Source organism: Colossoma macropomum, unplaced genomic scaffold (assembly GCF_904425465.1).
Source record: "Colossoma macropomum unplaced genomic scaffold, Colossoma_macropomum, whole genome shotgun sequence".
Taxonomy (NCBI): Eukaryota; Metazoa; Chordata; class Actinopteri; order Characiformes; family Serrasalmidae; genus Colossoma; species Colossoma macropomum.
Genome location: NW_023494804.1, coordinates 5,045,067 through 5,070,222, shown reverse-complemented (window position 1 = coordinate 5,070,222; position 25,156 = coordinate 5,045,067). Strand labels below are relative to the sequence as shown.

The following is a 25,156-nucleotide window of genomic DNA, read 5'->3' as shown; positions in this document are numbered from 1 at the left end:
GCAAACTATTGATATTTTTAGAATGATTTCTTTCTAAAGAGTGTGGTAAGGTAGCATATCGCTGCCGGCTGAACGAAACCTTGCATCCCCAAAATGGTAACTGTACAGGAGGAGGAAAAAACCTTCTTCACTTTTCATGTAAGTCAATGGAACCAGACATTTTTCCAAGTAATTTTGGGCTGTTTTTTTTGGTCCATTCATCATGAAACTTACACACAATGTAAAAAGCAACATGCATTTTAAAATTATGTCAAAAACTAAAAAATGGCAAAAATGGAAATATAAGGCTTTGTTCTGACAGCAGCGATGTGATAGGCTAGTTAAGAAGCTAGCACTAATGTTATTAGCATTGTTGCTTGCTCTGAATGAGTGTTTTGCTCTTTTTTCACAAAATATAAGCTTTTTTGATTCTACATATGATTCTGTGTAAATTTAGATTTTTTTTTTTAGTTTGAGCACAAATCAGTGCAGTGTATTGTTATATATCAGCCAATAAGTTAAGCTAACTAGCATGCAGTTAGCTAATTAGCAAAATTGAATACTTAAATTAGATACAGTGGCGAAAAAAATCAAAAAAATGGTTCCAGCTCTTTCAAGTAGGTGGAAAATGAACTACATTCTTAGCAAAAAGGGTTCTATATAGAACCCAAAAGGGGTTTTTTGGCTTGTAACAGTGGTGGGACAATTTCTGGTGCTATAAAGAACACTTTTCAAAAAGGTTCCATATAGAACCATCTATAACACATTCTCTATCAATCTGAGGAACCATTCACGATGCAAAAAACCCTTTAATCATGCAGAGGATTCTTTAAGTGTTCATGGTTCTATATAGAACTAAAGAACCCTTGAAGAATCATCATTTTTAAGATTGTAGGACTAAAACTGTAAGTTCCCTTGGTTCCTATTCAGATCAGTTCTTGTTTTTGAATGTGCAGTGGAAAAAAGCCCAATAGAACTCCCAAAGTAAACAATAAGAAAAGTCCATATCCCTCATATCAAGTCAAATACATGTATATAAACAAATACATTTTTATGGGAGTTTTTATGCACAGATTCATCAAAAACTAAAGTATATTTTATATATCTATATATAAAATATATCGCTGCTGTCGGAACAAAATCTCGTATCTCCATTTTTGTCGTTTTTCAGTTTTTGACATAATTTGAAATTGCATGTTGCCCTTTACATTGTCTGTAAATTTCATGACGAATGGACCAAAAGAAACGTCCCAAAATGACTTGGTAAAAAGTCTGGTTCCATTGACTTACATTAAAAGTAAAGTATGTTTTTTCCTTCTCCTGTAAAGTTACCATTTTGGAGATACGAGGTTTTGTTCCGACAGCAGCGATATACATTCATACATATATGTATATATTTAGGTTGGAAATGTTGTCAGGTTCAAACTATACAGAATTATATTAAATTAATTGTGTTCCCAGACTCTTTATCAACTATTACAACCAGCCCCTCAGTCTGTCACAGTTAGCCTTGCCTATGGGGCACTTGTGCCACTTTTGTATAAAAGTAATGTTAATCCTGCTCAAATGTTTTAAATATTATTTAGCAAAAATCATGAGGTGTTCTGTTGTGCCCCGCTCTCCCCTGCTGTACTTTCATATGACTTCGTTAAATTTCAGGATTCTGACTTTTTATAAAACTCTCGAGATGATCTGTGTAAATAGCAGATGAGCCATCAGTGATATTTATAGCATTAGATAATATTTAGTATGTATTAGTCATTTTGGCATCATTCCTCTGTGTACATAGCTCTGAAGTGTTTACAGCTATGAGTCTTGCTTTTTTCAAAGCCAGATGGAATCGGCTTAATATTTCGCAGTTCTCACGCCCACGGTCAGTTTCACGAATTAACATTGTCCAGTAATGTTTTCCCATGAGAAAATGGGCATTCAATGCGCTCTGAGAGGAGAGTGGAAATGCCTTCCGTGATGTTTTGTCAACTTTAGCGTCCTGGCCCCGGCCTCAGCTCTGTCTCGGACAATAAACAACAGAGAGCGTCAGCGCGAACGCGTTGTTGAAAGAATGTCCACTCGGGTTGTTGTTAGCCTTAAATGGACTGGAGGCCTGATACAATTGGTATAATTTTAAAACGGCAGCTGCCCTTTAGATCGTATGAACGTTTCATGATGAGCAGAACTTTTGGAAAGCAAATAAAACTTATTTATGCATAATTAAATGGTTAAGATGTAAATAGAGTCGTTCAGAGTGGTTTGGTGTGAAACGCTCTGTTCTAGAGAAACTTAGAGTCAGAATTGTTCACAGTGGTGGTGATAGGAACCAGACGTCCACCTCTAAAAGCTCCCTCACAGAAAGTTACTACATGAAATGGTTGTGAATTCACTGCCTGATGTCTGAGACATGATAGTGTTGAGTAGGTTTTGGACTAACACTTATATTTTTTAAATCCATTCATAGAGGAGGGATACATGCAGGGTGTTGTGGGGCAAAATAGTCCCCAAAGAAAACTTATATTTTTCTGATTTTTTCACTATTTTACCATCGTCAACATTACATATAAAAGCTCAGAAGACTCCTGTAGGATCACTGGTGGTTTTTGTTAGTAAAAAAAAAATGGCTATATTTGTGTTGTAGTCATGGCGACCCGTGGTTCCTATCACCACCACTGTAAAAAAAATCTGAACCATTTCACACCAGACCACTCTGAATGACTCTGTTTACATCTCAATAATTGAATTATTATTATTATATACTCCTTGAATTGTCCTTTAAGATAGTATCATATGCAAAAGTTTGTGCCCCCTAGTCAAATGACGGTTTGTTGATCTTCTAAGTGAAAATAAGTTCACACATCCTCTACAGAGAACACACCTCTGCACACTTTAATATACAATTACTGTTTATTTGCTGAATTTAACATATTGGGGAAAAAAAACATGGCCTGTAAAAGTTATGACACGTTATATATATATATATATATATATATATATATATATATATATATATATATATTACAATATGTTAAACAGCAACCTGTTTAAAACCTATTTACACTCAGAAATAAAACAAAAATTCATTTGACTGGTGGTGTTCAAACTTTTACATATGACTATGTTAAGACTTGCTTTAAGGTAAGCCTAATCTTCCACACCTCAATGAGAGGAAGGACATGCACTGCTTATACGTTTCCATATCAAGAACCCAGAGCTTTTCTTTGTTTTCATTTCATTTCATTTCATTTTTAGGTCTCAATTCTTCAGTAAAGGTTTCAGTGCAGATAGATGCTGTTCACAGTTTTATACAGTTGCATGTTGACGTCTGTTGTGCGGCGGTTGAAAGCCGTGTTGATTACAGTGCCTCAGCAGTTGTGCTGGTGGTGGGTGAGGCTCCTTGAATGAACAGAAACAGAGCTGCCAGTTCATATCCTGTTTATGAAAATCAGCAGGAAATAGGCATGTTAGGATGTCAGTTGTAGTCACGCTCTGTTGATATGCACTTGTAATATTACTGAAGTGATACTCGTTTCATGTCACATCAAGAAGTCAAGAAGAACTGACATCCCATTTACATTCATATAATATACAGAGGAACATTAACAGTGTTTCTCCAGAGTCTCAAGTGAGATGCAAGACTTTAATTGGGTTTATACACAGTACAAGTGACCTTGACAGTTGCATAACTATGTAATTACATATAAACATATATAATTACATGTTGTTATATACATTTACATATTAGTGTACTGTGGAATGAAACAAAACAGTCCTGTTAAAGTATCCTCACCACTAAATCAAATATTAATCTAATTCATTATGTAGCTAATTATGTAATTGACCTTGTAATTTTGTAATTACATATCAATAAAACTATAATTACATTTATATACATGTTAGTTTACAGTGGAAGATTAACAATGTTCCAGAGCTTTGGAGTGACATGCAAGTTTTTACTGGGTTTGTTCACAGTACACATTTATGTAATTACATATAAATGTAAAATCTAATTTACATATTTATAGGGATAGCGTGAAACGAAACAATGTAATTATGTAATTACATATATATGTAAATATGATTAAATTACCTTTGTATTAATATACAGTGTAACAAAACAATCCTGTAGATGTAGAATGTAAATCAAATATTAATGTCAATTTAATATGTAGCTATGAAGTTAATTATGTAATTACATATAAACTAAACTGTAATTACATTTATATACATGTAAGTTTAAAGTGGAAGATTAACAACGTTTCACCAGAGCTTTAGAGTGACATACAAGTTTTTACTGGGTTTGTACACAGTACATATTTATGTAATTACATCTACATGTAAAATTACATTTACATATTTATAGGGATAGCGTGGAATGAAACAATGTAATTAATTATATATTTCTGTAATGACATACATAGAAATATAATTAAATTTACCTACACCTACAGTGTAACAAAACAATCTTGTAGATCTACAATGTAAATATATAAATGTCAATTTAATATGTAGCTATGAAATTAATTATGTAATTACATATTAACAAAACTGTAATTTCATTTATATACATGTAAGTTTGCGGTAGAAGAATAACAATGTTTCTCCAGAGCCTTGGTGTAGCATACAAGACTAGTTTTTACTAGGTTTGTACACAGTACACATTCGTGTAAACATAGAAACATAAAAGCAAGTACATCGACATGTATAAGGATACCATGGAACAAAACAATGTAATTAATTATTAGTATTATTAATTATGTAATTAAAAATATAAATGTAAAAATAATTGTTTACGTTTGTAAAGCATACAGTGGAACAAAACAATCCTGTACATTCAGAATATAAATTGAATGTGAATGTACATTCAGTATTCAGCTAAATATAGAATTAACTTTGTAATCATGTTATTACATATCAATGAAACTGTAAGCACATTTACATACGTAGAAGTTGACAGTCGAAGAATAGCATGTGCTTCTCCACATAAAGAATAGTTTTTACTAGTTTGTACACAGTACATATTTAGGTAATTACATGTATATACATGTGTATAAGGACACCATGCAACAAAATGTTGTAATTAATTATATCATTATGTAATTAAATATATAAATGTAAAAATAATTCTATTTACATTTGTTCCTGTAGATTCAGAATGTAAATTGAATATAAAAGTAATTTAGTATGTAGCTAACTATATAGTTAATTATGTAAGTATGTAATTACCTATCAATGAAACTGTAATTACATATGTATATACATACAAGTTTTCAGTGGAACAAAACAGTGTTTCTCCAGAGCCTCGGTGTGACTCGATTTATCAAAACACTCACAGAAACACCCTGTAGCTGTGATTGGTCAGAATGCTCATCACACACAGTAAACAAAGTTGCAGTTATTGTAAATAACGATTAATGAGCAACATATTGTGCAGCAGCAACATGTGAGCAGAGCATATTGTGCCTATTGTGGTAATATATCAACACACATTGTGTGTGTTAACATGTTATTACTATAGTGATGTTCATTTAGGAATGAACTCCACTTAAATGCAGTGCATTTATTATGTTAGCTAGTGCAATTAACTAATTCATGGCAATGCACTTGTATGCATGTGCTAGGATGGTTACTTTAGTGCAGTGGTGCCCAACTTCGGTCATGTAGGGCTGGTGTCCAGCACAGTCTGGTAGTTTCCCAAACTCACACTCCCACTAAACATGGCATTGAATCAGTTATCTTTGAATCAGGTGTGTTTAGTGGGTATTTTTAAAGGCCTGTGCACCAGGTTGAGTCGCTCTCATGCTGCTCTATTTAAAACCAAATCCAGCTGCATGGGTTAAATCAGGTGAAGGAACAAGATCTGCCTTGCAACCATCTAATTTCATCTGTTGCACTGAGGTCACCCTAAGACTAATGACCGACAGATGCATTACTGGTGCAGATAGATGACCATTAATTTAACTGCTGGAGATGGCAGAACTTTCAACTATCGTGCATTCTTTTGATCATCAATAGGGTAAATGAAGCCCACCTTAAGCACCTCTTCTCAAATTTTTCCTAATTATATCTCTTGCTTGTGGCTCATTTAAAGGTAGAACAAAAATTCTATTCTAAAAAAAACAGAAACAAAGGAGAAGCAAAACTAGAAAATATCCAAGGAAACTGCTGAAACTACAAAACAAAGACCAAACAAACACAACAAAGTACAAAAACACTGGGAGTAAATATGCACAACGAAAATCTGACAACACATGACAACAAACAACACCGAGCAAGGAACAGATCAAAACAAGGGGTATAAATACGTGGAAGACAAATGAGAAACACCTGGGGCTAATGAGAGAGCAGGGCTATGGACTACTGACAGGTGAGGGGCGGGGCAAGAGAGGAGATCAAAACAAACAGAAGCACATGGCCAAAGACACGAGGGAAGGTAAACAAGAAGGACAGACAAAGGCAAGAGCAGGCCAAGACAGAAAGCTATAAGTATGTAACTAGCAATGGAATTAATTGTGTAATTACTAGGACTGTCAAAATTAAGACACTAATAATGTGTTAATGTGATAAACTATTAACTGCACTGTTGCCACATTAATGCGTTTTCCTAGACTGAGCCTTCAGACCATCTGCAGTAGTTCCAGGCTGCAGCTCACTGTATGTTGCTATGATAAAATCCATAATTGTAGCTGTTTCCCAAACATAGCTTTTAAATGGGTTCAGCAGGCTCCACTGGACAGGGCTCACAGGAGAACTATGGATAAATCAATGAGCAGAAAACTAACAAAAGCAACAGCAAAGTGAAGCTCCAGTTCCCCTTGAGATTCTCCACTGTAACAAGAATCCACAGGCTCTGTGAACGAGAGTGAGAGGCTGCAATCACAGAGATGAACCATTGACTGTATATATGATATATGCCATCACTGATTGTATATATGATATATATGATATAGACACTCATTGACTGCATATATATATATATATATATATATATATATATATATATATATATATATATATACACTCATTAACTGTATAGATGATATATGTGGTATATACGCTAATTTACTGTATATATAATATATGTGATATATACACTCATTGACTATATATGACAGGGGTGCACAACTCCGGTCCTGGAGGGCCAATGTCCAGCACAGTTTGGTGATTTACATGCTCCAACACACCTGATTACACTTATCTGTTAAATGTTAGGTTAAGTGGGTGTGTTTGAGCAGGGAAACCTCCAAACTGTGCTGGACACCGGCCCTCCAGGACCAGAGTTGTGCACCCCTGGTGTATGATATGTATGATATAGACACTCATTGACTGTATATATGATATATGTAATATATACACTCACTGACAGTATATATTATATATATGATATAGACACTCATTCATTGGTACATGCAGACGCTGTTGCTCTGACTGGACGTCAGTGACGAAATTTAAACGTGTGCTTTTCATCTTCAGGTTCGTGGGAACTCTAAGTGCATGTGAAAATAGGGTCAAATTTAAATAAATAAAAAAGTTTTATTACACACTTCTATAACATAAGAATAGCTCAGCCAGTTTACATTGAAGTCACACAATAATAATCCTTAGTATGTAATAAGCCTAAGATTTTAAGGGGTTAGTGATAACGCACATCACAAAATAATGTGATTAACCGTGTTTATTTTAATTGTTTGCCTAGACGTACAGTAAGAAGACTTTGAAGGGTTAAAATGATACAAAAATGATTATCAGGTAGAATGCAACTGTAATATGGCTGTGCCGCTGTATGCTTGCATGACCTATCACCATTGCTGTGCATCCTCCATTCCCAACTGTGCAGCAAGCTCTACATAAGCCTAGAAAGGGTCTCTACCATGTGGCTTTGAGCAGGAGAGAAAGAAGAGAAAGGAAAACGCTAAAAAGCACCTCATCATGACGAAGGAGAATCCTGGAAACGAAAGGTTTAGGAAGTGCTGTTCACTTCAGTCATAAACTTCGCTACAGCGCTTCAGAGAACCAGTCATGAGCCAGAGTCAGTGGAGATGGGTGAGAAGATATTAGAACTGAAGCAGATGTTTTTGCTGGAAAAAGGAATGGGAGAGAGAAAAAGAGGGAGTGAGAGAGAGGAGAGAGTCAAAAAGAAAGAGGTGATTCACCTCTTTGGCATGAGCCTCCCCAAGACCCCTTCCTTCCAGAGGAAGGTTTACTACAGTTCGTTCACCTCACTGAGAGAGAGGGAGAGGGAGTGAACTGCCTGGGGCGTGTCTTTGGCCATGCTACAATGTTTAGGCCAACTCCACCAAACAGCGTTTTTGTGCACAATGCCCTGCTCTGTGAGCTTCTGCTCCTATCTCACGGAACCCGCAGATCCAAGGTCGTCTCCTATGGAAAAATGGCACGAACACTTTCGCAACACTGTTTTTTTCTGCTGAACCCAGGATTTCTCAGAAGCAGAGGCGAGGGGAGGAATGTGGAAGCAGTTGGAAAGGGGTCAGCGAGTGCATCTGTGAGGAGGGTATGGCTTTGGGGAGGCCTGGCCGAGTTAAAGTGTTTCCACCGGGGTTTTACATCTGAGGTTTACAGATGTAGAATTTGAAATGTAGAATCTCGAAAGAGGGCCTGGGGCTCTGTAATAAATCTCAACAGCCCTTCATGCTGAAGGCAAGAGTGTGTCAGTGCCTAGAGCGCAGAACACACTCTCTGCTCTGCACTCATCTCATTGGTTCTCGTGCAGCCCCGTCCCCTCCTCCCACTTTTTTTCTTTCTACACACAAACATTCCCCCACTTACTCACTCTCTCCTCCCACCCCGCTGCGCTCCACAGTTGTTTTCTAGGAAGCCTGAAAAGAGCTCTGGGCAGAGCTGCTGTTGTGGGTGGTTTTGGTGGACATAGCGGTTCAGTTCTGTCTAGGTTTTGTGCTTGTTTACTCTTAGCTCTATTTCTTGGTCTGCGTGAATACAGTGTGGTGCCCTTTGGAATCATTTGAACCAGCCATGCTTTAGGATCTGATGGAATCGGTTTCTCATAAGGGATTGCCTGCTGTTTCAAACTGCATTCACCTAAGTATCCCCAACTTGGAAGAGACCACTGTTTCTTTGACCCTTGATTGCTATGGTGGCAGTGTTTGTGCTTGGATACTTACTTCTAGACTGGCTTGCAATGGAATTGCTTTACCCAAAAGAGCCCGGGACTGCTAAAGTGTACCGTTAGAGGATCCCACTCAACAACTATTAACTCCATCCTCACGTCTGATTTCAAACTAGTGCCCATGTCTCGAAGGGTCACATAATAATGGAAGCCAGTGAATGCACTTTCTAAGTTTGATGGAGACAAGTACCATGGCCTTAAAACAAGGAAAGAGCAGCTAAGGAAAGTGTTTCCATTGGCAGAGTTGGAGCTGCCGAATGCACCAGTGAAATATGATCACTTTGACGCAAAGTTCCAAAGACTTGGAAAACTAGCTGCTTTAAAACTTTCTTGCAGACATTCAGGTGGATCTCCGGAAAGGATTCAGTGGGTGGTGGAATCCCCGGGTGTCTTTCCAGTGCAGTTTGAGGGGTGTGAAGCAATCTATTTTTTCATCCCCTTAAACTCGGGGAACGCCTGCTCTTAGACTGGATGCCCTGGCTAGATGATGACAAACATGAGTGGGTTACTTTTGGTCAACTGAGAGCTAGACTGCACTCATGAGACTGGGCTGGGGCTCATCACACCAACAAGAAGTCCCACTCCAGAAAGAGTGACCTCTGATCTCACCAAAAGATAAATCAACTGGGCTGACGACTGTGCTGGAGACCCCTGTGGCCTTTTTTTGTTTTAGCTGATGGAAGTGGTCAGCATGGAGACTGAGCCTGACAGACTGTCTGACTGGGAAGCGATCTTAGACCCTGAAGAATTCCAGTGTCGTTGGACTCACTGGGAATGGGAGTTTGAGAGAATTCCAGCAGTAAGTGATCAATGAGAAGGTGAAAAGGGAAACTTGGGGTTCTGGTCATTTTAGACGCTAAAGAAACTTGCTGTGGCTTTATTAGGACTTCAGCGGCTTTAGTGTATTTTCCCACAAATGGGAAGGAATGGGCCATGCTGACTTGCTGATTTGTTTTGATTTCGGTGCAGAAACAATCAGGGAGCGTTTCTGTTTTCACCAGCTTTTCACTGTCTGCTTATGACCACTCTTCACTGGAATCTTTCAAAAAAGAAAGCAAACTTTTTATATTGTGCTACACCCACTGATTCACGACCAAGCTCTGGTTGGTGACAAATAACACTGCTTGTCGAGTGAGTGCAATGATGAATCTTAGGAATTTACAGTCAGTTTAATTTTCAAGTGTTCTGACAAGTCCCAGAAATCCCAGGTGTTCACCAAGACTTGCGGATTCTAATTGTTTCAGCAGATGTGCAGTGTAAAATGATCTCACATTATGCAGATGTGCAGTGTAAAATGATCTCACATTATGCAGATGTGCAGTGTAAAATGATCTCATATTATGCCTGTTTTATTTTCCTCACTTCTTGAAGGTCCACTTATGCACCTAATGCCTAGCTCAGGGGTCGCAACCCAAATGTTATGAAAAGCCATTTTGTCCTTTCAGCAAAAATTAAACCACCTTGGGAGCCAACATTTTATGTCCATTTTACCACCTTGGCTGTAAATATGTCTCAGTATGTGCTGATGTGTTAGCATAGGCAAAAAAATATATAAATGAAAACACAGACTCACTTTGCTCTGCTTTAATCTTTAGCTCAGCTATAGCTGCTTTTCTCGCATCTCCGACAGGAAACTTTCGAAAAGTGGAACAGTTTCTTGTAAAATGTCTCTCAACGTATAATTGTTTTACTAGGCTGAAGTCAATTTCTCATTTGCCAGGTTCTCATGTGAATTTTCCCGTTCCACCTTAAGCGGTGACTGACAGTTTCTCATTACAGATTAAACGTATCTGGAAACCAGGTGGAGTGATGATAAAGTCCATTCGTCTCCAAATTATCAATGTTCATCTTAAATCTCTCTTTGCCATTTCGTTAGCTACTAGCTAGACAAGATTGTTGTCTGCATTGCTATGGAGACCAGCAGTCTGTGCGCCAATCCTCAGGGTTAGAGGGTGGATTAGACGTTATACATTAACTCCATCGTTTAAGACCATTTATTATTAAAACTGTGTTGAACGATCAGCAGAGTTTTATTTTACTGTAAAGGTGGATTATTTTATTTTTACCTGAAAATCTAATTCTGCTATGGAGACACAACAGGACAGTAAAAGAGCCACATGCAGCTCCAGAGCCGCATGTTGGCAACCCCTGGCCTAGCTTATGGTTGATAAATGAAGAAAGGGTGTTTGTCTAGTTCAGTCTGAAAAAATGCACTGTTTCTGTCCCACACTGCGGTTTTGAGACAGGACAGATAAGAAGTGAGGCTTCTGCCAAAAGAAGGAAGTCTTTGCTTCAAAGAATGTTATCCCTCCTCTTGTCAAGTGGCCTGTTATTATACACACCAGACCTAGTGCGTAGCTCAGAGGAGGACACTATGATAATATGTTGTTTCTGTACTCTTTTCACAGTTGGATCTGGCTTGTGTTTGACTATCGGACCACCTTCCTACTGTGTGACTGTGCTTTTGTGGTTGGAGATGTGTGCTTGTGTATCCTATCTGACTGTTTCTGTCTGGTCTTGTAGGTATTGAGTCCCACGTACAAGCAGCGCAATGAGGACTTCAGAAAGCTCTTCAAGCAGCTGCCCGACACAGAGCGCCTCATCGTGGGTGAGTAAGCATTATTATTAAATACATAGACAAGTAATATGAGGTCAGTTTTATATGTAAGGGTCAGAAAATGAGTACTACGATGAATGGTGATTTCTACTTTTTAACATTTTTTGTTAATACTTAGAACTTATTTATTTAATTATTTGTCATTTGTCTATTTGTTCATCTGCATATTCACTGTGTAAGACATTGTCCTGCCATTGCTATAGTTTAGTCATCGTGGCTGAAGTGCTGAAGTGCTCACTTTACGCCTGTAGGTGGTGGTAGCTAGGAAAGGTCAGGACAATTCATAAGGCTACTTATGAATCCAGTTTCCAGTTTCTGGTCCAGTAGTTACAAAATCCAGGTGTGCAAACTGCATTCAAGCACCGAATTTGAAGACCTCTGTTGATACATGTTTGCCACAGTGGTGATACGAGCGTTAAGCATCATGGTCCTTTGGAAGTATCATGAAAAATTTGAATATATCGAACAATTACAAATGCATCCTGATTAGTACCACATCTCGAGTCAGTTCACGATGCCCAGGAGGCAATTCATAATTAACTGGTACACATTCTTTACCCATACAACACACTTTGCAGGCGTGTGAGGTTATAGCACTGGTGCTTTTGTATACAGCAGCTGAGAATAAACCTTAACTCTTCTGACCTCTAAACACTGTGACCTGTGACCTCTTTTTCCTCCTCTGTCCTGCCAGACTACTCATGTGCCCTGCAGAGAGACATCCTCCTCCAGGGTCGCCTCTACCTCTCCGAAAACTGGATCTGTTTTTATAGCAACATCTTCCGCTGGGAAACGCTGGTAATTAGTAGTTTGACCTTATTACTCTTTCTGGGGATATAATTTTTAGTCAGTTATTCATGTAAACAGTTGCTTATGGATATTTCTTTATCCTGTTATCAATGAGATTCACTTGTTTTATTTATTTGTGGAATATGCGTGGTGTATGTTTAGACCCTCACAGAGCAGGTACTATTTGGGTGGTGGTTCCTTCTCAGCACTGCAGTAACACTGATGTGGTCGTGGTGTGTTAGTGTGTGTTGTGCTGGTGTGAGTGGATCAGACAGCAGTGCTGCTGGCGTTTTTAAACAGTGAGTGTCCACTCACTGTCCACTCTATTAGACACTCCTACCTTGTCAGCCCACCTCGTAGATGTAAAGTCAGAGACGATAGCTCATCTGGTGCTGCACAGTTTGTGTTGGTCATCCTCTAGTCCTTCATCAGTGGTCACAGGACGCTGCCCACAGGACACTGTTGGCTGGATACTTTTGGTTGGTGGACTATTCTCAGTCCAGCAGTGACACTGAGGTGTTTAAAAACTCCAGTGGCACTGCTGTGTCTGATCAACTCAGACCAGCACAACACACATTGTAGAACTACATAGTGCACCTATGTAGTAAGTGGAGCTGATAAAATGGACAGTGAGCGTAGAAAGAAGGAGGTGGTTATAATGTTATGCCTGATCTGTGTATAAGCAACAGTCTTATGTGTAATAAGTGCTTGTGAATCTAAAAGAGTAAAAGAAGCTATTTAGCTAATAATGGTTAACCAACCAGCCAAGTGCTTCTTCAGGTAGTCGCACTTTTACTTTGTAATGGATAATAAAAGTTCAAAATCTAGAAATAAACTCAAGTAAAAATAAAATGACTGATTTAATTTTACTCAGAAAGTGCAGTTACAGGGACGAATGTACTGAAGTGCTAGTGTTTTCTTGAATAGTGTACCAAATTATAGTCTCCTTCTCTGTATGTCTGGGTTCAGCTAACAGTGCGGCTGAAGGACGTCTGCTCCATGACGAAGGAGAAGACGGCTCGCCTCATCCCCAACGCCATCCAGCTCTGTACTGACAATGAAAAGGTGCGCTAACCTGCTAACATGCTATCATGCTGAGTACCAGTCTCTGTGTTGTTGTGTTTTAAGTATTATTCTGTATTTTTCCCCGCAGCACTTTTTTACCTCATTCGGGGCACGGGACCGGACTTACATGATGATGTTCCGGCTGTGGCAGAATGCTCTCCTGGACAAGGTTCGACGCAGCCTGCATTTGGAACATACACAACATGTGGCAGCGTTACAGTTCAGCATTTCAGTGTTGAGTTTGTAAGGCTGGTCAAAATCTAGTGATGTGCTAAATAATGAGCATCTCTCCCTGTACTGACTGGGGCTAAACTCAAAGTCAGTACACTATATGTTGGGAGTCAGGTGTTCAGGTTTGCCCGCTGTCCTGTTCTCTTGTCACTGTCTAAGACTGCCTGTCTGAAAAATACATCCTACCACAACACACACATCAACAGATTGGATATTTTGCTCTTAAAGCGGAAAACAGTGTCAGGTTTGTATCAAAAGTGGCTTAAAATTCATACACTTGTGGGCCTACAGTAATAACAAAAGCTTTACAGAAATGTTCTAATTTGCTGACCGGGCTGCATCACTTCTGCTCGGTAGCAGCCATGCACACACAAGGGGCAGATTTTTTTGAGCAGTATGGCACCTCAACTGTGCACAAAATACATAATACTAAATATTTATTAAATATTTTCACTTGCGACACCTGAAAGACCGTGTTTTCCTGTACTGTATCAACTTGTTGCCTAACATTCTTAGCAGTAATTAGATTCTGGCTTGTATTCACATACAACCCCTTTCCTGTTTAATTACTGAGAACATTTTGCATAAAAGCACATATGAAAGGGAGAATCGAAATATTTTAGTACTACTTTAGAATAAGACTAACCTTATAAAGGTTTTATGAATAGTTGAAAAACTAGTTTATTAATGGTTATTAATTGTAGACCTTGTATATCCAGAATGATAACTTAAGAAAAAGTAAGAATAAACACCTTAAAAACATTAATAAGCAGTTATAACACACAAATAAAAAGAGCTACAGTTATCTGTTATGTGCCTAATGTTGAACCTACATTCTTTTATGTAGGTCTTGCTGGTTACGGTTATTGTCTTCTCCTTCAGTAATCATTAAACCCGTCGGCTTCATCAGATGTAATGTTCATCAGATATAACAGCTAATTTTTGCACTTTTTATTAATGTGTTGTAACTGTTTATTAGTGGTTTTAAGGTGTTTATGACTTAATGAATAACCATAAACCATTCATAAATTGCTTATAAGGGTAGGCTTATTGTAGAAATAGTGGTACCAATTTCATATTCTTTAGGCAACATGTAAAATCTGCTAAGATTAATTTATTTATCTTTTATATACATATTCTGTTAACTGCACATTAAATGAACTACATTTAACTGAGTGCAATCAAATGTACTGCCATATGGATGGGACTTTTTGATGGGATTTCTAAGAGTTCGGTCTTTTTACCAAATCCGTTAAATCAGTGCATGAAGATCCTTGCAAACTGTTGCGTTTTATGGTGAAAGTATGGATCAACATCTCATTCTTGTACAGTAATATAATACCAACTTTTTATTCTCTTTGCTGTGTAGCCATTATGTCCCAAAGAGCTGTGGCACTTTGTCCACCAGTGCTATGGAAACGAGCTGGGCTTGACAAGTGATGATGAGGATTATGTGCCTCCAGATGATGACTTCAACACCATGGGGTGAGTTTTGCCCCCTCCCACATATACAAGACTATCTAAATGGGGTTGAGTTTTTATACATGACTACATTTCCTTCACCCACACTGCCTTTCTGTTTGTCACTTTAAACCTATGTAGGAATCAACCATTGAATCCATAGATGCAAGATTGCTTGATGTGCAGTAAAGCATAAAGAACCTTTGATGCCATTTTTAATATTCCCAGTATAATACCTAATATTCAAACCAGTCATATTCCACCAACATTAACACAGCACCATATGAGATATATTAGAGAACCATCATATGGAAATATGGCCCTACCAGCAGTCAACCCGTCCCATCAATATGTATGTAAGAGTGTCCGCCCCCCTCCCCGAGCTGGTAATCTTGACCTCCAGCTGTTGCCCCTCCCCCTGGTGTAGGTACTGTGAGGAGATCCCGGCCGAGGACAACGAGGCCAACGACGCCTGCCCCAAAAGCCCAGAGGTCAAGGTGGACGCCAGCCCCCAGCTGCCCAAGAAATCCTTCACCAGCAATAACCTCCCATCCACGGGCAGCACGGACACACCTGTCCACGTAAGGACCACAGAGCTGACTAAGCTAATCATGGGGCGAAGCATTATTAATCATTTATGCAAACTATAGCATTTATCACTGTCCTAAGAAAACCATGATAACTTTTTTAAGAGAACAAAGAAATTAACTTAATATCTTAATACAGCTTTAAAATGTATAACAAGAGAGAGAAGTTTCATTTGTTTCTTTGGACAGAGCTTCTTTTGACAGATATGAAAAGCAGATCTAGTAGATTCCTCTCAGTGGTTCTACCTCATGATCTTAGGGAGTTTCTCCTTATAGCCTTGGTTCATCTCAGTTGTTGTTCCTCATGATCTTTAAGAGCTTTTCATTGAGGTCTTGGTTCCTTTCTGTGGTTCTTCTTTATGTTTTTAGAGAGTTTCTCCTTTGAGTCTTGGTTCCTTTCCGTGGTTCTTCTTTATGTTTTTAGAGAGTTTCTCCTTTTGAGTCTTGGTTCCTTTCCGTGGTTCTTCTTTATGTTTTTAGAGAGATTTCTCCTTTTGAGTCTTGGTTCCTTTCAGTGGTTCTTCTCAAGAGTTTCTCCTTTTGTGTTTGAGTTTCTTCTCTTTGAGCTACTTTTGTGTTCTTCCCAGTGGTTCTTCCTCATGATATCAGAGTGTTTCTCCTTTTTTGTCTTGGTTCCTTTCAGTGTTTTTTTTTCTTACACTCTGAAGGAGTTTCTCCTCTTGGTTCTTCTCAGTAGTTCCTTCTCATGCTCTTAAGAAACCTCTCCTTTTGAGTCTTGGTTCCTCTCAGTAGTTTCTCCACATGCTCTTAGGGAAGCTCTTCTTTTCAGTCTTGGTTCTTCTCAGTGGTTCTTGCTCTTAGTTTTGATGAGATTCTGCTTTTGAGTTGCTCTCAGTGGTTCTTGAGCATGCTTTTTTCTTTTTGGGTCTTAGTTCCTCTGCGTGGTTCTTCCTTATAGGTTTTAAGTGCTTATTTGGAAGCTGTTAAATGCAATGATGCACAGAGCTGTAGACAAGTAAGAGTCAAGGTATAATAAAATTAATATCCAGAACGTCTAGTATTTAAAAAGTGATTGTTAAATCTTAAGTACAATTTAATAACTTCTTGTTGTTCTCAAAAATCTATTAATATTAAATAAATAACCAAAAATACACTGGTGTCTAGTTTGTAATATGTAAAGCTACACTGAATAAGAAATTATTCTTTAATAACTTTTTGTATAAAATAACAAAAATGATTAACCTTATTCACAATTTTAAATGTTTAAACTGTAGTGTAAATGAAATTGAGTCGATGGATAAAGATGACTAATGTTTGGCCTCCTTTTTTTAGTATGATATGGCTCCAGAGGAAGAGTTTGCTAGCTGTCTTCCTGAGGACCTCCTAGCCCTGCCTTTACCGGACAACAAGCTGTCCGAGTCCAGCGCCCCGGTCCCTTCGCCCTCGCTCGACTTCAACGACAATGAGGATCTCCCCACTGAGCTCAGCGACTCCTCGGAAACTCACGACGAGGGTATGGTCGGGAATTTTCCCTTAATCCCTTTAACGCTAGCCATATTATTCAGTGACTATTCAGTAATTAAGAATTAACTTTGCTTAGTTTTTACTTCACAAATATATATATTTAATTATATTATATATAATTCATAGATATTAATTAATTTAAATCAATAAGTTAATAAAGAATGCCATAATCAATAGGGTGTATAGTTCGGAGAGTTAGGAACTGTTAGTTCTACATTTTATGGGATTTATTTCACATTCAGAAAACGTGCTACAATAAACAGACTATTACATATTTGTTTTTGTTATTATTTGTATTTTTGCTAAATCTTGAGCCTTTGCAGAGTAATATGTTCCTCTCTTTGCACACTGCTATTAGGTGAAGTCCAGGCCTTTCATGAGGATCTGAATGGGAAGCAATACATCAACGAGATCTACAAGTTCAGTGTGGATAAGATGTATGACCTTCTCTTCACCGAGTCCCAGTTCATGAGGGACTTTCTGGAGCTGCGCCGCTTCTCTGGTCAGCACCAGCACACATCAGCGACGCTAATCAAGCCAAACGAATCACAAGTTGCACAAAGAATTGCGTAGGAAACATATAAACTCTAATACTGCTTCATAAGGCTGTGATAATGAACTATAATGAATTCTTACAGAAGTGTCACTATATATTATTATGCCTTTTAAATGGACGATGGCCTGTGTGTAATTATAAAGCACCTAAAATACACTGAAAAAAATAGTATATAAATAGTATAGCAGAAATAGCCATATTTTTATGCTGATCTATACAACATGCATGAAGGTTAAACAGATATGTTTTTATCCTAGATATAAAAATCAGTGCAGTATCATCTCAAACATCAAAAATGAATTCACAGACTGAATTTTGGGGCTCTGCGAGAACCTCTTCCTTTCCCTCCTTTCTCTTTCGATCTGACATTTTCCATTGTTTTTCCATTGTTTTCCTCAGATGTGGTTTATCGGCCCTGGAAGAAGGAGGAGACGGGGGACCAGAGCAGAGAGATCATGTACACCATCTCCCTCACCAACCCTCTGGCCCCAAAGACGGCCACGGTCACCGAGACCCAGGTGAGTTCTCTTAGGCCTCAGTTCCACTGCAGGGCCGAACGATTCTGAGCACGAAGGATGCCAGTGGCTTTTCCACATGGACACGGTTCAACATGGAACGCTTAAAACTGGGCTCAGCATATTTGTTTTGGCGCAGTTAGCTAACCATGCTCGGGGCCAAAGTACCGTTCAGTGGGATGATGTAATGACATAGCTATTCGCTGATTGGTTCTTTGTTTATGACATCCTGCTGCATTATTTCAAACCTGAAAACAATCAAATAAGTTCAGTAAATTAAAGCAGTGCACGATTTTAAATCAACCATTCAATAAATCTCAAAGCTTCAGTCTAACACCAATTTCTAATTGTTAAACAGCACTGATAACCAGGAGAGAGTGGCTGGTTAGCCTTAGCGTAGCTAGCATGCTGCCCGCTCTGCTCACCACAGAACAGGTTTGATTCTGACTAACAAAAGCTTTACTGATGCCAGTTTAGCTAAAACGACTCAAATCTGACGAAGCAAAGTCGAGCAGCTGGTGTTGGAGAGACAGAAGGCCCAAATTACACCTGTTCTGTGGTGTTGGGAGCTTTAGCTTCCTAGCTAAGCTAATGCCAGCCGGCTCGTCTCTTCTGAGATCCAATCACTCCAGCACTCCACCAAACTTATAACAGTGAGAGCAAAGTCGTCTGATTGGTGTTGGGGTGTCAGAGAGCCAAAATCGAACCTGTTTTGTAGTGTTTTACCCTGTAGCCTGCTAGGCTTAGCTACTGCGAGTGTACACACTCAGTTTCAGCCAACTAATTCTTAGAAAACAGTCGTTTAAGAGGATAAAGACTCATATATGAGAGCACAAATTTAAATGTCTGCTGTTGAAGCAACATAAATACAAGAATAGACTTGTTCTGTGGTGTTCTGCTTTGCGATGCTAATGCTAGTGTAGTTAGTCGGCTACAGCTTCAACCCACTGCAGTATAGGCTCGGTTTCAGTAAATGATGCTCAAATAACACGCCTGGTTCTGATTTAGCGGCACAACAGATGGAAAAAAGAAACCGTAAGCAGGCTCATGAGTCCGCACCAGCGAGGAACGGCACAGTACGGCCCTGAGAACCATTTGGCTCGACAGTGGAAAAAGAGCTACTTTATGCCAGTTCATTTACAAGAAGAGAAACACTGTATAACCGGCTAACTTTGGAATCAATGTTTTCAATAAAATAAAAACAATTTGGTTACACAGGAATGTTGCATGTGTCCAGAATGATGAATAGAGTTGTAGTCTAAACAAGAATGAAGTTCTAATAAAATTAAAGTCCTGAATGAAGTTAGAATTAATGTAATATCAAAAATGGCCCTCGAATCAGATAATTTGACTAAAAATGACTGTAAATACAATTTAATGAATGGAAAAACGTATTTCTATTCCCAGAATGTGTGAAATATCAAATATAATGTCTATACTGTATGCAAAATGACCAAATATGTATGTTAGCCTGTATGCTGCAGCCCTGCTAGACCAACTTTATCATTCATGTTCCAGACTCTGTACAAGGCCAGTCAAAAGAGCGAGTGCTACATCATCGATGCTGAAGTGATCACGCATGACGTTCCTTACCACGACTACTTCTACACCCTCAACCGCTACATGCTGACCAGAGTGGCCAAGAACAAGTGCCGGCTGAGGTGAGCTAATCAGATGTTTTTGCTGTTCTGATTTTCAAGCAATTGCTTATGGCCAAACATGCTAATCTGGCTAACAATGAATAGAAGTTACTACATACTTATTAGTGTGATTCCATTTGTGTAATGCTAATTGGTGGCTGTTCATTTTTATTCATTCTCGGTAACGTTAACATTTTCACTAAACCGTTAAAACGTATATTTCTGACATTAATGTTATGTAATATTTTTGGTTTGTAAGTGGCCTCTATGCTTTGATGTTTGTCCTGTATATTGATTTTTTATAGATACTATATATTATACTAATTATTTACTACAACAAACTGTCATACAATGCATCCTGCAGGGTGTCCACTGAGTTGCGGTACAGGAAGCAGCCGTGGGGGCTGGTCAAGGGCTTCATCGAGAGAAATTTCTGGAGTGGCCTGGATGAATACTTCAGACATTTAGGTGAGTGTTATTAAATATATGAGCAAAGTCATTTTAACCCTCCTGTTGTGTTGCAGGTCAAATTGACCCATTTCAAAATTTTAAAAATACAGGGAAAGTATTTTTAATCATTTTTGGAGCATGAAACCTTTTCTGTTGGACTTGCGGCTCATTGAGTGTGATTTGAATTGAAATGGTCAGTTTGAGCCAGGACAGTAGAGTTGTTTTTTGTATTAATTAACAGGCTTCCCATGGCTGTAAAAAATATGTCCAAAATGTTGAAAAAAAACGGTTTGAAAATTATTTTTTAATGAAAAACGAGTGAATTATTATAAGTAAACTATGAATTGTAATGAGCGGAAAAACTTGATTACACTAAATATTCATTAAATTGATAGTAATTAAGTTTAACATAATGTTTAGGAACAAAAATATATATTCTATATATTATAAGTAACTACTTTCAGATGGTTGAACATGCATCAGGTCACTTTGACCCCAGAACATTATTGCTGTTCCTTACAGTTGAGCATAACAGCAGGGTTAACCCTTAGAACTCTAGTCTACTTACTCAGCTGTAAATTATTTTAACAGCAGGTGTGTGTGTGTGTGTGTGTGTTGTGTGTGTGTGTGTGTGTGTGTGTGTGTGTGTGTGTAGAGCTGGAGCTAAGTAAGATGGAGGTGGCTCTAACAGACCCGCACCGGCAGTCTCCCAAAGCCAAAGCAGTCCGCACGGCCACAGCGAGGCGGAGGAAGAGGCCGATGGTGCACCTGCGACCGCAGCACCTGGACGAGGCCCTGAGCCCGGTCACCACACCTGAGGACGAAGAGGAGGTCATCCACCGCATTAAACACGTGGCAGGTCCGCCAGAGTCCCACAAATAAATCACAACAAATAACCCAACACACAAACTACCGTGAAGAACCCAACACATGAATAACCCTAATCAAATCATAAACCACCACAAATAACCCAACACATAAACCACCACAAATAACCCAACACACAAACTACCGTGAAGAACCCAACACATGAATAACCCTAATCAAATCATAAACCACCACAAATAACCCAACACACAAACCACCACAAATAACCCAACACACAAACCACCACAAATAACCCAACACACAAACCACCACAAATAAGCCAACACACAAACCACCACAAATAACCCAACACGCAAACCACCACAAATAAGCCAACACGCAAACCACCACAAATAACCCAACACACAAACCACCACAAATAACCCAACACACAAATCACCACTAATAACCCAACACATAAATTGCTACAAGTATCCCAACACATACATCACTGCTTAATAACCTTCTTTCCTTTTCCCATAATCCTTAGGATCCACGCAGACCCGACACCTCCCTGACCCGGGCCCTGGTGGCCTGGCCCTCTACAGCGTCTCCAAATTGCTGCTCATCATCAGCTTTGTGTGAGTTTAATGAGCCTGCAGATAGGAAGAGTTCAGAGACTGTCATTGCAGGACATGTAGCTTTTGCCAGCTTTATATTTTATTCTGTGCTTAGATTCTTTTATTTAAGAGTCATTTTTAATAAACAAATGAATACTGTTCAGTGAGAGCAGTCAGTAATAACTGTGGAGTGATTTTAATCCAGTATGAATCTGCAGTGTGTGTAGTTTTACAGTCTGACTGTAATAATTGTGGAGCGATTTTAATCCAGTATGAATCTGCAGTGTGTGTAGTTTTACAGTCTGACGGTAATAATTGTGGAGTGATTTTAATCCAGTATGAATCTGCAGTGTGTGTAGTTTTACAGTCTGACAGTAATAATTGTGGAGCGATTTTAATCCAGTGTGAATCTGCAGTGTGTGTAGTTTTACAGTCTGACTGTAATAATTGTGGAGTGATTTTAATCCAGTATGAATCTGCAGTGTGTGTAGTTTTACAGTCTGACTGTAATAATTGTGGAGTGATTTTAATCCAGTATGAATCTGCAGTGTGTGTAGTTTTACAGTCTGACTGTAATAATTGTGGAGTGATTTTAATCCAGTATGAATCTGCAGTGTGTGTAGTTTTACAGTCTGACAGTAATAATTGTGGAGTGATTTTAATCCAGTATGAATCTGCAGTGTGTGTAGTTTTACAGTCTGACAGTAATAATTGTGGAGTGATTTTAATCCAGTATGAATCTGCAGTGTGTGTAGTTTTACAGTCTGACAGTAATAATTGTGGAGTGAACGGCCTGCTGTAACTGGCAGAATTGGCCTGTTCCAATCAAACTCACACAAATGGAATAACAAAACCTGCTATCAGACTGTGTTAAGAAAGTGTATTTAAGGACAGTGTTCTGGTTCTCCAGGACTGGACAGAGTCTTACTCAGCTGCCTTAGGCATGTCATATTTATTCACAGCTGTCTTGCTTCATTGTCACTGACCACACTGGTCTCATTTCAGCCTCTATCTTTTGTGTCTCAACTCAGAAAGAAGACATTCAGCAGTTTCACTTTTTCATTTCACAAAGCACGATTCTTAAGTAAACTGAGGCCGATGGTTTACAGACCATCCAGTTGGAACCGAGTGCCACTTCTGATTACATTCCCTATTTTTCAGTGCACTCAACAAATTGTTGGGGCCATCTGGCGCACAGCTTGGGGGCGCTACGCCTCTCAAAGTTTCAGATTCTTTGACTTAAGCCAAAAGTAAGCCCTGTCCACTAGGAATGTCCTTTACCCTTTTTCCTACAGGACAGGCTTGACTTATCTGGCTGAGAAATCCTGCTTTTGTGAAATTAAGCCTTGTGTAGAAGGAGCTGATATTCAGTCGGCTCTGCATCTGTTCTCATCCCCTCTCAAATATAACAGTCTCTATCCCTCAGTTCATTTATAAAGATAAAGATAAAAACATCTCCGTCTTTGTTCTTCCTTGGTTTCATATGTCTCTTTCTCTTTCCTGTCTTCATTGCATCCTGTAGGATCTGTGTAAGGTACATAATAATTTTATATGGATGTTGCTATGTTAACGTACTACCACTAGATGTCAGCAAAGCCTAGCATATCGTAATGCCGAGACGGAGTTTTATGCAGCGCTGAGAAGGTGAGAAGGTGACTGGTGTCCTCTGCTGTTGGCAGCCTGGTGTTGCTGGTTCTTCTGAACATGATGCTGTTCTATAAGCTGTGGATGCTGGAGTACACCACTCAGAGCTTAGCGTCACTGCAGGGCCTGAGACCCGGAGAGAGGTATGAACACAGGAAAGCAGTCCAGAAATGCATTAGTGCTTAATTGTTGCACATGTTAAATGCATAAATATGTAGTCAAGCACCCTTAAAGCACACTTTATATGTATCAATCAGTATAAACATTTTAAAGCACACTATTATTATATTATTAATTACTTTATAACTATTATTGTTGAACAGAAGTGGTGTATGTTCAAGCTCATCTCATGCACTTAAATGGGAATTCCTGGTTTGCTGTGAAATGCTTACTGAGCCAGAACTGTTCACAGTGGTGGTGATAGGAACCAGACGTCCACCTCTAAAAGCTCCCTCACAGAAACTTATCACATTATCACAACTCAGACATGTGTAGGTTCACTGCTGATTTTGGTTGGTAAATAAAAATGTCTATATTTGTGTTGTAGTCATGGTGACTCCTGGTTCCTGTCACCACCACTGTAAAGACATCTGAACCATTTCACACCAAACCACTCTGAACGTTTACATCTCAAGGACTGAATTATGCAGAAATTTCAAAAAAATTGGTGGATTTCCCCTTAACATGTGTTAATTTAGGCCTTCATGCCATGAACATTTTACACTGTTCGCATTCTGTAGTATCACCAATATAACAACCAGCTCATATGTGTTTTCTAGTAAACCTCCACAAACACAAATGGAATGGGCTCAGCTTTTGGAGTCTCAGCAGCGTTACCATGACGACGAGCTGGAGAAGTGGCGGGAGATCATCAAGTCGTCTGTGGTTTTATTAGATGAGGTAAAACCAGTACCATGACTCTTAAACCTCGACCTCTGTGTTCAATTCAGAGGAATATGGAGGTTCAAAAGGCATAACAGTCCCACCCTCCTACCATTTTAAATGACCTACACTTTGATCAGGGCATTACGTGAAAACAAAGTCCATCCTCGTGTCCTTTTGGATGAAGTGGTTGATGGCGGGGTCGTGCAACTGATCCTTTGCTTTTAAATTGATCAGCAATTGCTTCTCAAGCATTCTGATGGCGATGGGCTGACTTGGGCTACGTTCACACAGCAGGTAAAAGTGGCCCAAATCTGATTTTCTCATCAAATCTGTTTTTTTTTTGTTCGGCTGTTCACATTGTCTTTTAAATGTGACCTGTATGCGACATCAGTCTGAACGGATTAGCTGACATAACACTGCGTTCGGCCATTTCTTTCGGAACCTCTTCTAACACAAAGCGGTTTGGATGAGTCTCTTCTAATTTTTTGTACACAAACATCAGCCTAAATTTTTGAGTCTCAGCAGCATGAAATTTAACGAATGTCGGGTTGGTCTGACGAAAAAGTCGCATGAATTCCGATCTGGCTGTTCAGACAACCAGATACGTATCGGATTTCAGTACCACATATGAAAGCGTCTCAGATCGGAATTGAAAATGTCAGATTCAGTGTGTTTTTTGCTGTTTACAC

General features: G+C 38.9%; 1 protein-coding gene across 1 annotated transcript in view; it reads left to right on the top strand.

Moving 5' to 3' along the window:
* The window catches only part of gramd1ba (GRAM domain containing 1Ba), a 103,398-nt gene that overhangs the window by 76,301 nt on the left and 1,941 nt on the right, over nucleotides 1–25,156 (top strand). The window contains exons 5-19 of the mRNA XM_036595292.1: nucleotides 11,639–11,723; nucleotides 12,427–12,530; nucleotides 13,491–13,586; nucleotides 13,675–13,755; nucleotides 15,187–15,302; nucleotides 15,706–15,859; nucleotides 17,159–17,339; nucleotides 17,709–17,852; nucleotides 18,306–18,424; nucleotides 19,940–20,082; nucleotides 20,426–20,529; nucleotides 21,167–21,370; nucleotides 21,869–21,959; nucleotides 23,618–23,725; nucleotides 24,362–24,482. Coding sequence (XP_036451185.1) covers nucleotides 11,639–11,723; nucleotides 12,427–12,530; nucleotides 13,491–13,586; nucleotides 13,675–13,755; nucleotides 15,187–15,302; nucleotides 15,706–15,859; nucleotides 17,159–17,339; nucleotides 17,709–17,852; nucleotides 18,306–18,424; nucleotides 19,940–20,082; nucleotides 20,426–20,529; nucleotides 21,167–21,370; nucleotides 21,869–21,959; nucleotides 23,618–23,725; nucleotides 24,362–24,482 — 1,851 coding nt within the window. The remainder of the gene's footprint in view (nucleotides 1–11,638; nucleotides 11,724–12,426; nucleotides 12,531–13,490; nucleotides 13,587–13,674; nucleotides 13,756–15,186; nucleotides 15,303–15,705; nucleotides 15,860–17,158; nucleotides 17,340–17,708; nucleotides 17,853–18,305; nucleotides 18,425–19,939; nucleotides 20,083–20,425; nucleotides 20,530–21,166; nucleotides 21,371–21,868; nucleotides 21,960–23,617; nucleotides 23,726–24,361; nucleotides 24,483–25,156) is intronic.